The 15,617-nt window shown below is 44.7% G+C and overlaps 1 protein-coding gene across 5 annotated transcripts in view; it reads left to right on the plus strand.

Moving 5' to 3' along the window:
• The window catches only part of ADAM23 (ADAM metallopeptidase domain 23), a 339,892-nt gene that overhangs the window by 255,777 nt on the left and 68,498 nt on the right, over positions 1-15,617 (plus strand). For all 5 annotated transcript variants that reach the window (XM_073633382.1, XM_073633385.1, XM_073633383.1 and 2 more), the window contains exons 17-18: positions 13,109-13,213; positions 14,752-14,832. In XM_073633382.1, coding sequence (XP_073489483.1) covers positions 13,109-13,213; positions 14,752-14,832 — 186 coding nt within the window. The remainder of the gene's footprint in view (positions 1-13,108; positions 13,214-14,751; positions 14,833-15,617) is intronic.

Below are 15,617 nucleotides of genomic sequence, written 5' to 3' on the forward strand. Positions count from 1 at the left end.
ACTTATGGATTACATCGGGAGTTCTGTACCAAAACATGAGAATCTTGATGGTTGTCTCCCTCTGAGTGACACATTTAGAAGATTTATCCATGAAAAGATCCTGCCCAGGGACATACTATCTGGAATGAGGGGATTAAGTAGTACATTTACAAGAGGGGAGCAGGGGGACATGAGAGGATAACGTTTGAGGCAATTGCGCCAAATGGTTAAAGTTAGTGCCATTGGGCCAGTACACTGACGTTTATAGATAGGGTCTAAAACAGGGGGAGCGCCCCAAACCAAGGAGCTCGGATGGACCGGATAAAGTACCCCCTTCTCAATGGCGGACCATTGGTTAGGTGCATTTAAGGAAGTCCAAGAGGTGATGGCCCTTAAGTGTGTTGCATGATAATATTTAGTGATGTCCGGGGCTCCCAAACCTCCTCTGGACCTAATGGAGAACATCACGGAGCTTGCTATGCGGTGAGCACCGCCATTCCATATAAATTTTAAAAAGGATCTTTGTAGTGTTTTTAAATGGGAGGCGGGTACAGCTACTGGGAGAGTTTCGAAGTAATAAAGTAGCTTGGGTAAGATAGACATTTTTAACACATTAATTCTGCCCAATAGAGACAAGGGATATTTGGTCCAGGACGACAGGGACTTATTTATATCCAATATAAGAGGAGGGAAGTTAGTGCTATAAAGGGAGGAGTAGTGAGGGGTGAGTAGAATACCCAAATATTTAAGAGAGGTACTACACCATTTATAAGGGTATGATTCCTTGAGTTGGGATAATAATAGCATTGGAATGTGTATAGGAAGGGCTTCCGTTTTAGAATTGTTGACTTTATACCCAGAAATAGCACTAAAAGAAGTCAATAATTTATGTAATGAGGGAAGGGATATCAGCGGGTTGGTGATAGTTAACAGAATGTCGTCCGCAAATAGTGATAATTTATATTCCCCCTGTCTCATCACCACCCCACGAATATCTGGATTTACACGGATAGACTCGGCTAGGGGTTCTAGGCACAGAATAAAAAGCAGCGGTGATAGGGGGCAACCCTGATGAGTTCCATTTGTCATGGGGAAACTAGGAGACAGGAAGGACGACATTTGCACCTGCGCTGAAACATTTGAGTACAAGGCCTCCAAAGCTTTTAAAAAAGGACCATCAAAACCATATACTTTTAAGGTGGCAAGCATGTAGGGCCAACTTAGCTTTCTGCGCATCTAGGCTCAAGATCAATGCCGAACGTGAGGTTCTAGCTAAAAGGTCTATTAGGTCTATTGTACGTCGGGTGTTATCTCCTGCGTGTCTACCAAGAACAAAACCCACTTCATCCCTGTGTATCAATTTGGGAATAAATGTGGAGAGTCGAGTAGCGAGTATTTTAGTAAATATCTTGTAATCCGAATTTAGGAGGGCTATGGGTCTATAGTTATCTGGGACAGAGGGATCCTTTCCTGGTTTAGGGATAACCGAAATGAACGAGTGGGAAAACTGAGAATGTGGGGGAGTTCCCTTAAGAAGGGAATCATATAAGGCTAACATATGAGGAGATAGAATGTCAAAAAAAGATTTGTAGTAGGAGTAGGGCAATCCATCTGGGCCAGGGGATTTGTGTAATGGTAGTTTTTTAATTATAGCTAGTAGTTCTTCAGCTGACACTGTTGCATTTAAACTCTCCAGGTCCGTTTTAGATAATTTTGGTAATTTTATATTGGAAAAAAAGGACTCGAAATTTACCTGCGTAAAATCAAAATGGTTCTCCGGAGTCAGGCAATTATACAGTTTGTTATAGAAGTTACCAAAAATTTTGGACATCTCACGAGGGCAATGTGTTCTAGATCCGTCTGTCTGCAAAAGGAAATCAGGCAAGGAATTGAACGGACGAGGGCATAACTTAGTGACTAACATCCTGTGGGGCTTATTTGAGAATTCGTAGAATTTCTGCTTCGTCCACAGCATGGACCTAGCTGTTTTGTCAAGTTTTGTTGATTTAATTTGTTCTCTAAGGTGAATGACTTTACGTAGTTTCTGCACCGTGGGACCACCCAAAAGCCTCCGTTCAGCAGTTACTATAGCAGACATTAAGGACTGCAATAAACTGTTTCTATCTCTCTTCAGTCGAGAGCCCTCAGCTATACACGCACCTCGGAAAACAGCCTTATGTGCCTCCCACAGCGTAGAAACCTGAGATACCGATCCAGAGTTGAGTATAAAATAATCTTTCAAGCTATTTGCTAGGATAGATCAGGATACTTCAGACTGCAAAAGGTGGTCATTAAAACGCCAGTGACAGGATTTAGTATAAGTCTGGGATAACATGAGTTCTAGTGTAATGGGTGCGTGATCCGACCATGTAATAGGGGAAATGTCTGACTCAACTACATAGGGAATAAGTGGAGCCGAGATAAAAAAATGATCAAGACGGGAGTACATTTTATGAGCTGGTGAGTAAAACGTAAATTGCTTGACAGAGGGATGTTTTATCCTCCATGAGTCGAATAATCTGTATGATCTAATACATTTACGGAATGCATTGGCTTGAGACAATATTCTTTTAGGTGGGGTAGTACTAAAAAGCGTTTGTCTGTCCCTATTGGGAGACATGACCAGATTGAAGTCCCCACCAACCACCATAAATGGTTGTGAGCGATATTGGGGAGTATCAAAGAGTTTGTTGAGGAACTCAATCTGGCCCGTGTTTGGGGCATATAAATTAACCAGTGTAAAAAAGGTAGACATGTATTCACAATCTAGAATAAGAAATCTCCCATGAGGATCTACATGTGACCTCCGAACCTTGACAGGACATGCTTTCCTGATCAAGATTGCCACTCCTGCCTTGCCCGTAGAATCAGAGGCGAGATAGGAGATGGGAAAAAACCTGGAGGCAAATTTTAATGATCCTCCTGCCCGAAAATGGGTCTCCTGGATCATCACTACGTCTGCACCCGAGGCCCTGAAATCTTTCAGGGCCATTCAGCGTTTACCAATGGAGCCCAGGCCTTTTACATTATAGGACATAATTTTTAGAGTCATGACTGTGATCTATCTAGGAAGGCTAGTGTAAAAACATCTAGTACTATAAACCTGGAAATAACATGAAAATAGGAGTATACACATTGCAGTTTACAATTAATTATAATAATAAACGTTTTTCCATCTCTAATTATTGAAAAACACACTCCAAGTACTTTTTCCTTTAGAGTAAAATGATAATGACCGTGGGGTCTCAAACTATGGAACACTTCATTAGATATGCACAGGAACTGTAAAATAAAAGAAAAACAAAAAAGAAAAATCAAAAGAAAAAATGAAAAAAATAGTTCATAATTCTGTAGACCTGAGATAAAACAGTTTCTCAGGGAGCCCTGGGCATAGACCAGGGCCTGGTTGGGACGTGAGCGGACCTCCATCTGGAGATTCTGCTTGAGGAGATGAGAGAGGGACCGCTGCTCACCTTATGCATTTGGTAGCGGAAAAGACAAAAATAGGACAAAAAGATTTTGAAAAAAAAAAAACAAAAAACCTGTAAGTCCTTAGGAAAAAGCAAGGTTAACAAATATAACAGGTATGTTTGACACTTAAAATTTCCAAAAACCTTTAGTAAATGTATCTCAAGGGATGAGAAATATTCTACCCCGAAAAAAAGAGCGAGGCAGATACAAAAACTGAAAGAACCAAGACAGAAACATTGTTTCGTCTAGAAAAAAAAATAAAAATGTGTCCGAAGCTCTGAGAGGAAACGGAAATGCTAAAGGCAGGAAAAAATAGAACCAAAAATAAGAGCGTTCAGGGGGGTACTCAAGGGGGTTGCTTAGAAGATCTCAGGTGTTGAGGAGTAGAAAGGTGCTTCTTTGATGTGCCCCGAACAGGAGTCCAGATGTGAGTAGGTGTAGTTGGAGGCAATCGAGCCTGTGTGTTAGGAGGGATGTTATCTTCTTCCGGTAAAGGGGGGAGACCCAGACTTTTCAGGAAGGCCTCAGCTTCTTGCAAATCGCGCAAAGAATATTGGGCTCCATCTTTGGATACAGCTAGACGGAAAGGGAATCCCCAGTAATATGGTATCTTGTGTTGTTGTAAATGTGAGGTGAGGGGACGCAAATTCCGTTTAGCGAGAGTGATGGGAGAAAGATCGCTAAAGATCTGCAGCTTGGCGCCCTTGTACATAATTTGGGATTTATTGCGGGTTGCCAGGGTTAGTGCCTCTTTACTTTCAAAGTAGTGAAACCGTACCACAACATCCCTGGGTCTGGCTCCAGCCGGAGGTTTTGGGCCCAGGGACCTATGAGCCCTGTCCAATCGCCAATCTATGTCCACAACTGAGGGAACCAAGTTATTAAAAAGGCTCAAAAGGTAAGGTCGGAGTTCAAAATCGCACACTGTTTCCGGAATCCCTCTGAATCGTAGGTTTTGTCGTCTTTCTCTGTTCTCCAAGTCTTCTTGCTGTAATTGGAGTTGAGATACGGAAAGGCGTAAGTTATGATTTTCCTCCTCGATCGCTTGGACATAATTTATCATTTCGTCGAATTTATTCTCCAGAGTGTCTGTGCGATCTCCAATTTGGGTTATTTCCCCTCTCAATTCAGCAGCTAGTTTGCTCACCTCAGCTGAAACATTGGACGTAATCTGTTGAAGTAAAAGTTGCAGCTTAGAGTCCAGGATGTCAGGGGTGAGAATCATATTCGAGGGTGAAAGAGTAGTTGCAGGGTTTTGCGAGCTAGTCAGAGAGGAGTTTGCGGCATCTTCTGAATCCAGGGAGGGATCCAGTAAGGTGAAAGGATTCGCAGAGGAATTAGAGGAGGCTAGCTGTGGTCTGGTAACATAACGCTCCATTGTTGGTTCTTCTCGTGGCACAATTAGTGGTTTGTAGTTTTGTTGCTGTTGGCCAATTTTGCCCATGAGGTACGCAGAGGTTTTAGTGATCAAACATGCAGGCTTACCTCCAGTGCTTTATATTGCTAAAACTACTGTATGGAGGTCTTGGTGAGCAGGCAGGAGCCCAGGATTTATTTAGGCAGCATCTCTCTCAGGGTATTATTGTGCTCCATTTAGATCCTCAGATCCCGCTAATTACATCTCTACCTCCCCCTCCTGACAGTCTGGGATGAGAAAAGCAGATCTTGCAGTCCCCAGCACCTTGCGGATAACTATGCAGCTGAAGGGACAGAGTGGATGGCTTCTGGGTGTATATGAGAGTCCCAAGATGGCCGCCGGGCTCCAGGAGTAGGCCGAAGCCTCGGTCTGTCCTAGAAGGAGGCCGCTGAAGCAATAAACACGGCCGTTTGCAATCACTGGGGCACCCACAGGGGTAGAGAAAGGGATGATCGGGTGGTCTGACTCCCCCCAGGGACCCGACAGCGGATGGTCTTAATCACTGTGACCCGGAGAGTCTGTAATTCAGCCCACAGGCCGCGTCAGGCCGCCAGGCCGCAGGGCACCGAGGCCGGGTGCCGGATGATTCTCCGCGGCCTGCCCGGTTCCACAGGCCAGTCGGTACAGTCAGAGCAGGCCCTGTCCAATCGCTCTCCGATCCGCAAGCCTGCGGGTTCAGGTAGAAAGTGCCGCTGGCCCGCTTGTAGGCCCCAAGATGGCGGCGGAGGGTCCTGGTGGCAGGGAGAAGGTTTAGCTGCAAACAAGATCAGACCAGCCAGAATCTGAAATAGCAGTCCAGGGCAGCTCAGCAGGGGTCTGGGACCAATATTATGTAGTTTGTGGCTGCGGGAGCACAGTATAAGGCTATGGATGGTTGTAGATTAGTGTGAACCAAGAGGAGCTCAGCTCACACACGTCCTTCCAGCAGCAGGTCCGGACACGCCCCCCTATAGTTCTAATTTAAAGCGTTTGTTAACCCCCCCCCAAAAAAAAAGGATCCTGCTCCTTTAAAGCATGTTATATGACACAGTGCTTGTCCTTTGTCATCTGGCCCCTTCTAACACCTAAAAAACCTAGCTGATCCTGCCAGGTTTTTCCCCACCCCTCTGTAAACTGACCACGGTGTATCATGGCTGTGAGCCCTGACACCAGTTGGTCAGTTTATGTGCCTCCATCATCAGCAGCCTGTTATCTGCTCTCCTCTCTGCTCCTGTGTCCTCCTCCCCCCTCCCCTCTCTGTCTGTGTGTGAGCTGCGCATCCCCCCTCCTGCTGCTCTTATAACACTAACCTGTATACACCATCAGCACTGCCTCCTATTGCAGTGTCCCCCTCTATGTGTGATTTATAAAAATAAATGCTGAAAATACCTCATTTTACTCCCGAGATTGCGATCACATGACCAGCCAGCTCTCTCCTCCCCTCCAGACTGACATCAGCAGGGGAATCTCAGCCCCGCCCGCTACATCTCTCAGAATAGGAAAGGAGAAAGCTGGCTGGTCATGTGAACGCAATCTCAGCAGTGAAATTAGGTATTTGCAACATTTAATTTTATAAATCTCACACAGAGGGGGACAATGCAATAGGAGCCAGTGCTGATGGTGTACACAGGTTAGAGTGGCTTAACAACCACTTTAAGGTGAGAAAGGGAAGAAGAAGTTAATTAGGGCTGATTAAACTGGAACTTCACCTAAAAAGGGAAGTTCAGCTTGCCCCCCCCCCCCTTTTCCTTATTGGAAACTTTCTTTTTTTTGGGGGGATGAGGTACCTGCTCCCACTTCCACTGGGATTGTCTAGGTGATCCCAGCAGAAGTTCTCCCCTTTTTCCAGCCTCCTGGGAAACATCACAGGTCCCGGGAGGCTGCAGGACCATTCACAGAGAGCGGTGCAGTTCATGCATGTGCAGTAGGGAGCTGGTTGTGAAACCACAGGAAGTCATGGCCAGCTTCCCATAGTCAGCATGTCAGGACCTGAAGACCGGCGAAAAATCGGCCCCAGGTGAGGACAGTGCTAGATTCTTTGAGAATAGATAAGGTAAGTGTCTTTTTAATAAAAGCCATCAGTTGTAGTAGCTTTGTAGCTGTTGATGTTAACATTTTTTCAACCTGACTAAGCCACTTTGTCAAGAGGAACACATTTTATTTAAAAAAAAAAATGTTTGGTACTGGAACTCAAGAAGAGAACTATTATCAAAATGTCAGCAAAGCCATCCGCTGTCAGTCACAAGGGAGGTGGACCTGATTGGGAACTCTGAAAGAAAAATTCTCCATCAGATCTGCCTGTAGTGGATTCTGTTTCAGTCTTTTTATTAAGATTTTAAATAATAAGAGAAAACATTGTTGAGTAGCACAATAGGGTACAAAATAGAACTGTCATCATAGTCAGTATACATGTAGGTAAATAGTGTATAACACAAAGAATTCCTGCGCTAAACAAGTGATTATAAAAAGAATAACTGGTGATGAGAATAAAATGAAATATAAATATAAGTGATTACCAACATTCAAGGTTGCTGCTCTCAAAGTGCATGTGCCTTTAACCACTTCAACCCCGTAAGATTTGGCTTCTTAATGACCAGGCCATTTTTTGTGATAAGGCACTGCATTGTTTTAACTGACAATTGCGCAGTCGTGCGACACTGTACCCAAACATAATTGGTCTCCTTTTTTTCCCCACAATAGAGCTTTCTTTTGGTGGTATTTGATCACCTCTGCGGTTTTTATTCTTTGCGCTATAAACAAAAAAAGAGCGCCAATTTTTTGCTATAGTAAATATCCCACATCTTTTTAAAAAAAAACAAATTTTTTCCTCAGTTTAGGCCGATATGTATTCTTCTACATATTTTTGGTATAAAAAATCGCAATAAGCGTATATTGATTGGTTGCCCAAAAGTTATAGCGTCTACAAAATAGGATATAGATTTATGGCATTTTTATAATTTTTTTTTTTTTTTACTAGTAATGGTGGCGATCTGCGATTTTTATCAGGACTGCGATATTACAACAAACAAATTGGACACTTTCGACACATTTTTGAGACCATTGACAATTATACAGCGAACAGTGCTATAAAAATGCACTGATTACTGTATAAATGTCACTGGCAGGGAAAGGGTTAGCACTAGGGGGCGATCAAGGGGTTAACTGTGTTCCCTAGGTGTGTTCTAACTGTAAGGGGGGATGGGACTGACTAGAGGAAGAGAGAGATGGGTGTTCATACTTTGTATGAACACACGATCTGTCTCCTCTCCCCTGAGAGAACCGTGATCTGTGTGTTTACACACACAGATCCCAATTCTCGCTCTGTCATGAGTGATCGCGGGTGCCTGGCGGTCATCGCGCCTGCTGGGCACTCGCATTGGCTCCGGGCACACGCCCCTAGTGGCCAAAAGGCGGAGCGATGTAAAGTAACATCAATTTGCCCAGCCGGGACAACCTGCCGAAGTAAAACTGCGGCGACCGGAAGTGGTTAAAAATGTGAAGATAAGAGCGCTACCATATACTATACTAATACATCACCAAATAAATCATAAAAACTCATATCAAATATAAAAAAATATATAGGGTCCATATATTCCAGTGAACAAATAAATTAATATATAAAGTTCATGTGAATCCAAGTAAGTTTTTCCAGTGCAACTTCAACTTAATGGGATGTGCAGTATAAAGTGCCAAGACAAACATCAGTGCAAAATTCGTGCTCCCCTCTGTGTGCCCTCTCACTCACCAGAGATCCAGGACTCCCATAACAGAAGTCGGATGCACTTTGAGAGGTTGGCTGGGATTAGTAGTCCCATTGGCTGTATCACTGCGGCTTGCGTTGTCCTCACTGAGTCATCAGAAATCCCAGAATTCTGTTGAGAAGAGTGCAAACGTTATGAGGACTGCTGGGCTCTGTGGTCCCACAGGCTGTAACTCTCGCTACAAAAGGTGTTGTCCTCAATGAACCTCAAGGGATGGGTACAAATGGAAAAAGAACTATATAGCGTAATTCTGTATATTTATTGTATAAAATCCAAAATTCCAGGTAATCCACTCATTAAAACATTAAAAACAAAGTGTAAAACCGGCACCGGAAGTGGCCGGCCGGAAATGACATCACCACCTGTGGTCTCCTGACCGGTTTCGTCCCGCCCACAGGTTGTTTTCAAAAGATCCTTTCAAAAGATGGGCGGGACGAAACCAGTCAGGTGACCACAGGTGGTGATGTCATTTCTGGCCAGCCACTTCCGGTTCTGGTTTTACGTTATTTTTAATGTTTTAATATGAGTGGAATATTACCTGGAATTTTGGATTTTATACAATAAATATACAGAATTATGCTATATAGCTTATTTTTCCATTTGTACCCATCCCTGGAATTTCACTGAAGTCAACATCTTTTGTAGTTTGAATTACAGCCTTTGGGACCACAGAGCCCAGCAGTCCTCATAACGTTTGCACACTTCTCAATAGAATTCCGTGATTTCTGATGGCTCAGTGAGGAAAACGCAAGCTGCAGTGATACAGCCAGTGGGACTACTAAGCCCAGCCACCCTTTCAAGGCGCATTCGACTTCTGTTATGGGAGTCCTGGATCTCTGGTGAGTGAGGGGGCACACAAAGGGGAGCACAAATTTTGCACTGATGTTTGTCTTGGCATTTGGCACTTTATACTGCACATCCGATTAGGTTGAAGTTGCACTGGAAAAACCTACTTGGACTTGCATGAACTTTATATATTTATTTATTTGTTCACTGGGATTTATGGACTTTACATATTGTTATTTTTAATTGATATGAGTTTTTATGATTTATTTGGTGATGTATTAGTATAGTATATGGTAGCTCTCTTATCTTGTTCACATAGTCAGTATACAATAAGGGAAATTGGTGATAATAATAGAATGAAGAAGATGAGGGGTTTGCTATGAACCCATGGAAAGTCCCTAAGTAGGCATGAGAGACTATATCCAAGTGGTCAACCAGGAAGAGTCCAGCGCAATACTACGTTATTGACAACGTTCTAAAGCCCCATACACACGATAGGACTTTGTACAAACTTTCCCTTGGATTTTTGTACAAAGGGCGTTGGCCATAAGTTTGTATTGCATACAGACGGCAGGACTTTTCCAGCCAACTTTCACCAAATCACGTGGTTTTTCAGCTCTTTACCACCCACCCTTTGGTCAACTTCTGTATTGTCTGATATTGTGTCAGTCTCGTTGCTTTTATCTGCGAGATTGACACCTTGCGACCCGGGTTCACACTGGTGCGGGGATCCGACTTGGATCCCCACCAATGCCAAGAACTGTGTTTGGTATGAATCTTGAGGGGGAACTCCACGCCAAATTTTAAATAAAAAAACGGCATGGGTTCCCCTCCAGGAGCATACCAGTCCCTTAGATCTGGTATGGATTTTAAGGGGAACCCCTACGCTGAAAAAACGGCGTGGGGGTCCCCCCAAAATCCATACCAGACCCTTATCTGAGCACGCAGCCCGGCCGGTCAGGAAAGGGGCTGGGGATGAGCGAGCGCCCCCCCTCCTGAACCGTACCAGACCGCATGCCCTCAACATGGGGGGTGGGTGCTTTGTGGGAGGGGGGCGCCCTGAGGCCCCCCACCCCAAAGCACCTTGTCCCCATGTTGATGAGGACAAGGGCCTCTTCCCAACAACCCTGGCTGTTGGTTGTCAGGGTCTGCGGGCGGGGGGCTTATCAGAATCCAGGAGCCCCCTTTAATAAGGGGGCCCCCAGATCCCGGCCCCCCACCCTATGTGAATGAGTATGGGGTACATCGTACCCCTACAAATTCACCTAGGGAAAAAAGTGTCAATAAAAAAACACACTACACAGGTTTTTAAAGTAATTTATTAGGCAGCTCCGGGAGGTCTTCTTCTGACTTCGGGGTCTTCTTCCGACTTCGGGTGTCTTTCCGTCGTCTTCTCCCGCTGTCTGGTTCTTCTGCCGGGCTCCTCCGCTATCTTCTGCTCTTTTGCTGCTCTTTTGCTAGAGGTGGACTTCTGCGTCGTCTTCTCCCCTCTTCTCTTCTTCCGATGTTGACCCAACGCTCTCTCCAGCTGGAATGCTCTCTGAGCGCTCCGCTATGACTTATATAGGCAGTGACCCGCCCCCTATGACATCACAGTCCCGGGGCATGCTGGGACTGAGGTCACAAGGGGGCGTGGTCATGTCTTCCTATGACCATGCCCCCTTATGACCTCACAGTCCCAGCATGCCCCGGGACTGTAATGTCATAGGGGGGCGAGGTCACCGCCTATATAAGTGATAGCGGAGCGCCCAGACAGCATTACAGCCGGAGAGAGCGTCGTGTCAACATCTCTGGAAGAGAAGAGGGAAGAAGACATCTCTGAACACTGGGCTCCTCCGCTAGCAAAAGAGCGGCAAAAGAGCAGAAGATAGCAGAGGAGCCCGGCAGAAGGAAGAAGGCACCTGAGAAGAACCAGAGAGCGCAGAGACGACACCGGAGAGAGGGAGAAGAGGCCTGAGAGACCCCCGAAGTCGGCAGATGACCCCTGAAGTCAGAAGAAGACCCCCGGAGCTGCCTAATAAAATACTTTTAAAACCTGTGTAGTGTGTTTTTTTTATTGACACTTTTTTTCCCTAGGTGAATGGGTAGGGGTACGATGTACCCCATACTCATTCACATAGTGTGGGGGGCCGGGATCTTGGGGCCCCCTTATTAAAGGGGGCTCCCGGATTCCGATAAGCCCCCCGCCTGCAGACCCCGGCAACCAACAGCCAGGGTTGTCGGGAAGAGGCCCTTGTCCTCATTAACATGGGGACAAGGTGCTTTGGAGTGGGGGGCCGAAGGGCGCCCCCTCCCCCAAAGCACCCACCCCCCATGTTGAGGGCATGCGGCCTGGTACGGCTCAGGAGGGGGGGCGCTCACTCGTCCCCACCCCTTTCCTGACCGGCCGGGCTGCATGCTCGGATAAGGGTCTGGTATGGATTTGGGGGGGACCCCCACGCCGTTTTTTCGGCATAGAGGGGTTCCCTTTAAAATCCATACCAGACCTAAGGGCCTGGTATGCCCCCGGAGGGGAATTCCCTCTCGCGCTGGCCGCAATAGGAAAATGTGTTTTTCCTATTGCAGCCAGCATGAGATGTGCAGTACCCGGTCGCTGAGAATCAGTGCGATGGGTTCGCGCTGGAAACATTCTCGCGGACACGTACTGTAGTTTGTACAAAAGTCCGATGATTTTGTGTACACACGAGCGGACTTTGCTCCATCGGATTTTTGTTGCCGGAAAGTTTGTGCGTTCGCACAGCCAACAAAAGTCCGATGGAAACAGAAAAAGTTTGTCCGATGGAGCGTACACACGGTCGGATGTTGCTCCAAAACAGCCAATTTGCTTGTTTGTTGTCAAAAAGTCTGATCGTGTGTACGGGCCTTAAGAGAGGCCCGGTAATTTGTGGGTAAAACTTCAGATCAACTTTGTAGGCCCGGGGAAGGGTCAAGCAGGACTACACCCGCCTGCCCTATCACCTGCCCTATCACCCGGGCAGGCATTAACCATGATAGTAAAACCGTAGTGGATTCTATAGCTGCTTCTCAGTCCAACAGCGGCTGCGAGATTCGCTGTCATTTGCTGTCAATCACAGGGCAGGCTGACCTGGACAAATTCCATTGCTGCTTTTCAGTCCAGTAGTGACTATGAAATCTGTCAAATGCCATCCACTGTCAATCACAAGGCACATGAACCTGATGGGGAACTAGTCTCTCAACATCTCAAACAGGTTTTGTTCATTGTCCAAGCTCAGACCTGCGTCATTGGTTGCTAGGAAGCTAGCGACGGGCATCCCAGCAACCAATAAAGAAAATACACAAACCACATGAAGTAGGGCTAACACACAAGCACCCCCCCCCCCACCCCGTCATTACTCTGGCCTGTCTGTACACCAACTTTGAGTTGGTCTTAATATTTCCAGTTTCCAAGTAATTCTAAGTAATTCTTTTTGAATGTGTTGCAGTAATGCAAATAAGAACTACACAAATCTCTTAGGAGGTGGAACTGTTACTAAAACAGTCCCAAGGCTTTCATGAATTTGGTATAGGATAATTTAAAGGGACCATGCTACCAGAAAAGTGTTGCAAACTCTTTATTACATTATACCGCATTAGTACGTGGCATGAATGGCTTTTTTCACTAAGTTTTTGTTAAAATATCCTACAATACTTAATGCTTGCATATTTGGATAAGAAGCTACTTAACACCCAGGTATAATTATATTCTTTTTCTTAGACCAAACATTTTACCCAGGATTGTATTGGAGACTGCTGCAAGAAATGTTCTTTGTCTAATGGAGCACAGTGCAGTGATGGACCATGCTGCAACACATCTTGTCTGGTAAGTATTAACTGATGTTATTCTCTTTGGTTTTTGTAATGCATTTGATCTTCTTATAGGGTTGTATGTAGATATCAACTGCACTAGGCATGGTATCCTTCTATATTCGCTTTGCTGCTTTTGTCCTGTGATTATTTTAGTAAAAATTAATGCTTGAATGTGCTTTTAGAGGCAGCATGCAGTTTGCTTTATATTCACAGATGCATTTTACATGTATAGACAACCAGGGAGGAGAGATGGTTACATGGGTTCTGAACTATAGTGAATTTTCTGACTCCTCTCAACATAACTGCACCCCATTCCCCCTACAGGTCTCTTGCTGAATTTAGCCACAGATGCCAGAGTTGGCCACTAGAGGAAAAAAATAAATAAATAGGGAAACGTTATTTGTCAAGTTTACAGTTTTGCAATGTTAGTTCCAAGCCTGCTGCCCTGGTAGGTTACCCAAAAGTTTCATTAGGTCTAATACAGCCCTGTCTATTCTATGTCTTCTGTAGTAGATGTGTCATGTACACGTAGCCAGAGCAAAAATTACCAATATTAATTGCAATTCATGTGCCTAACATCAAAAGTGTCTTAGCCACAGGCATAATGCTTTTTCCCCCAATTTCTTTCACAGTGACAGGGATGGAGGTACCTGACCTTACCAGGCCATTTCTTCATTCAAAGTCCCAAATTTTAATTCCTCTCCTTTTTTGTAATAATTATTTAACTAATGATAGATTTAGAGGCCTTTAATTATGTTCTAGTGAAAGAACATTTTCAACTTGTACTCATCACTATACATTATGATGATGGACTATGTTATTCCCACCTTTTTGGCCAGATGCTTTTTTCCGGTCAGTATGGCTACATTAACTTATATCTGTTCCATTTATCACTGAAAAGTCACGATCAAAGGGAATCACGCAGGAACCAGCGTGGTTTCTGCTGCTGTAAAAGCCAATGACAGACCAGATGTGCAAGAATAGGATCAGGGCTATAATTAAGCTAGGGTTAGAACTAGGTCTAGGTGTGCCAACTAGATCTTGGGGCATTAAAAAAGGCTCCACATTTTTCATTTTTGTAAATTTTTACATATGTGCAATAACAAAAAGTCATTATTCAACTGTTAATGAATTATTTAAAATTAGGTTAGGATTAGGGCTAAACTCCTGTATCTATAAAGTTACAAAATTGGTTGTCTGGAACATCAGAAGTAAAGATTTTAGCTTGTGAAATTCGGCAAAATATTTTCAATGGATGACTGGCATGGAAATCAAAAATCTTAAATTTGAGAGAAACCCCAAAGCAACCCAGAATGTGCCAAAAAGTGTGCACTATTCATAGGACCTGGGGACACCATGAAAGCACCCAGCTATAGGCGTTCATAGAAAAGAATGGCAGGACAAAAGCATGAACAACTTGTTATTTGGTGCACTAATGTATGTATGTAGGAATTACTGGAACTAGTTTACAATTAATTGGTTGGTATATGACTTTAGGACTGAAGTCTACTAATCAGAAAATACTGTTTATGTTATCTGTTACCTTTGCAGTTTCTACCTCGTGAGTATGAGTGTCGTAATGCAGTGAACGATTGTGACATCACAGAGCAATGCACAGGAGACTCTGGCCAGGTATTGTAATTTAACTCCCAATATTGCATTTTTGCTTTGCATTTCTATGCTTTAGACCCCTTTCACACTGGGGTGTTTTTCAGGCGCTTTTGGGCTAAAAATAGCACCTGTAAAGCACCTGAAAAACGCCTCCCCTGCAGCCCTAGTGTGAGAGCCTGAGTGCTGTCACACTGGGGCGGAGTATTTGCATCTTTCGGGCGGTGCGGGAGCGGTGTATACACTGCTTCTCCACCGCCCCTGCCATTGAAATCAATGGGCACCGCTGTCGAAGAGCCTACAAATTGCTTTGGCAGTGGCGATTTGTGAGCTCTTTTAACAATTTAATTGGCCAAAAAGCGCTGCTATAACAGCGGTAAAGCGCCGCAAAAAAACAGCGGTAAAGCGTGCTAAAATTTGCGGCGCTTTACCGCTAACGCCCCCCTACCGCCCCAGTGTGAAAGTAGACTTAATGATAACAACATTTTTCTGAGTACAGAAACCATACATTTTGTAACCCTAATGCCGCATACACTTGACCGGACTTTCCGTCAGAGTAGACAGAGTTCCGATGGAGTCCCGCTGAAATGGACTTGCCTACACATGATCACACCAAAGTCCTTTCGTTTAAAAAGCGATGACGTACGAAGGGACTAGAAAAAGGAAGTTCAATAGCCAGTAGCCAATAGCTGCTCTTGCGTCGTTTTTGGTCCGTTGGACTAGCATACAGACGAACGGTTTTCTCGATGGGAATTGAGTCAGATTTGAAACATGTTCTATTTCTAGGTCCATCAGAATTTTAGAAAGAA

The sequence above is a fragment of the Aquarana catesbeiana genome, linkage group LG06 (assembly GCF_042186555.1).
Source record: "Aquarana catesbeiana isolate 2022-GZ linkage group LG06, ASM4218655v1, whole genome shotgun sequence".
NCBI classification, from domain to species: Eukaryota; Metazoa; Chordata; class Amphibia; order Anura; family Ranidae; genus Aquarana; species Aquarana catesbeiana.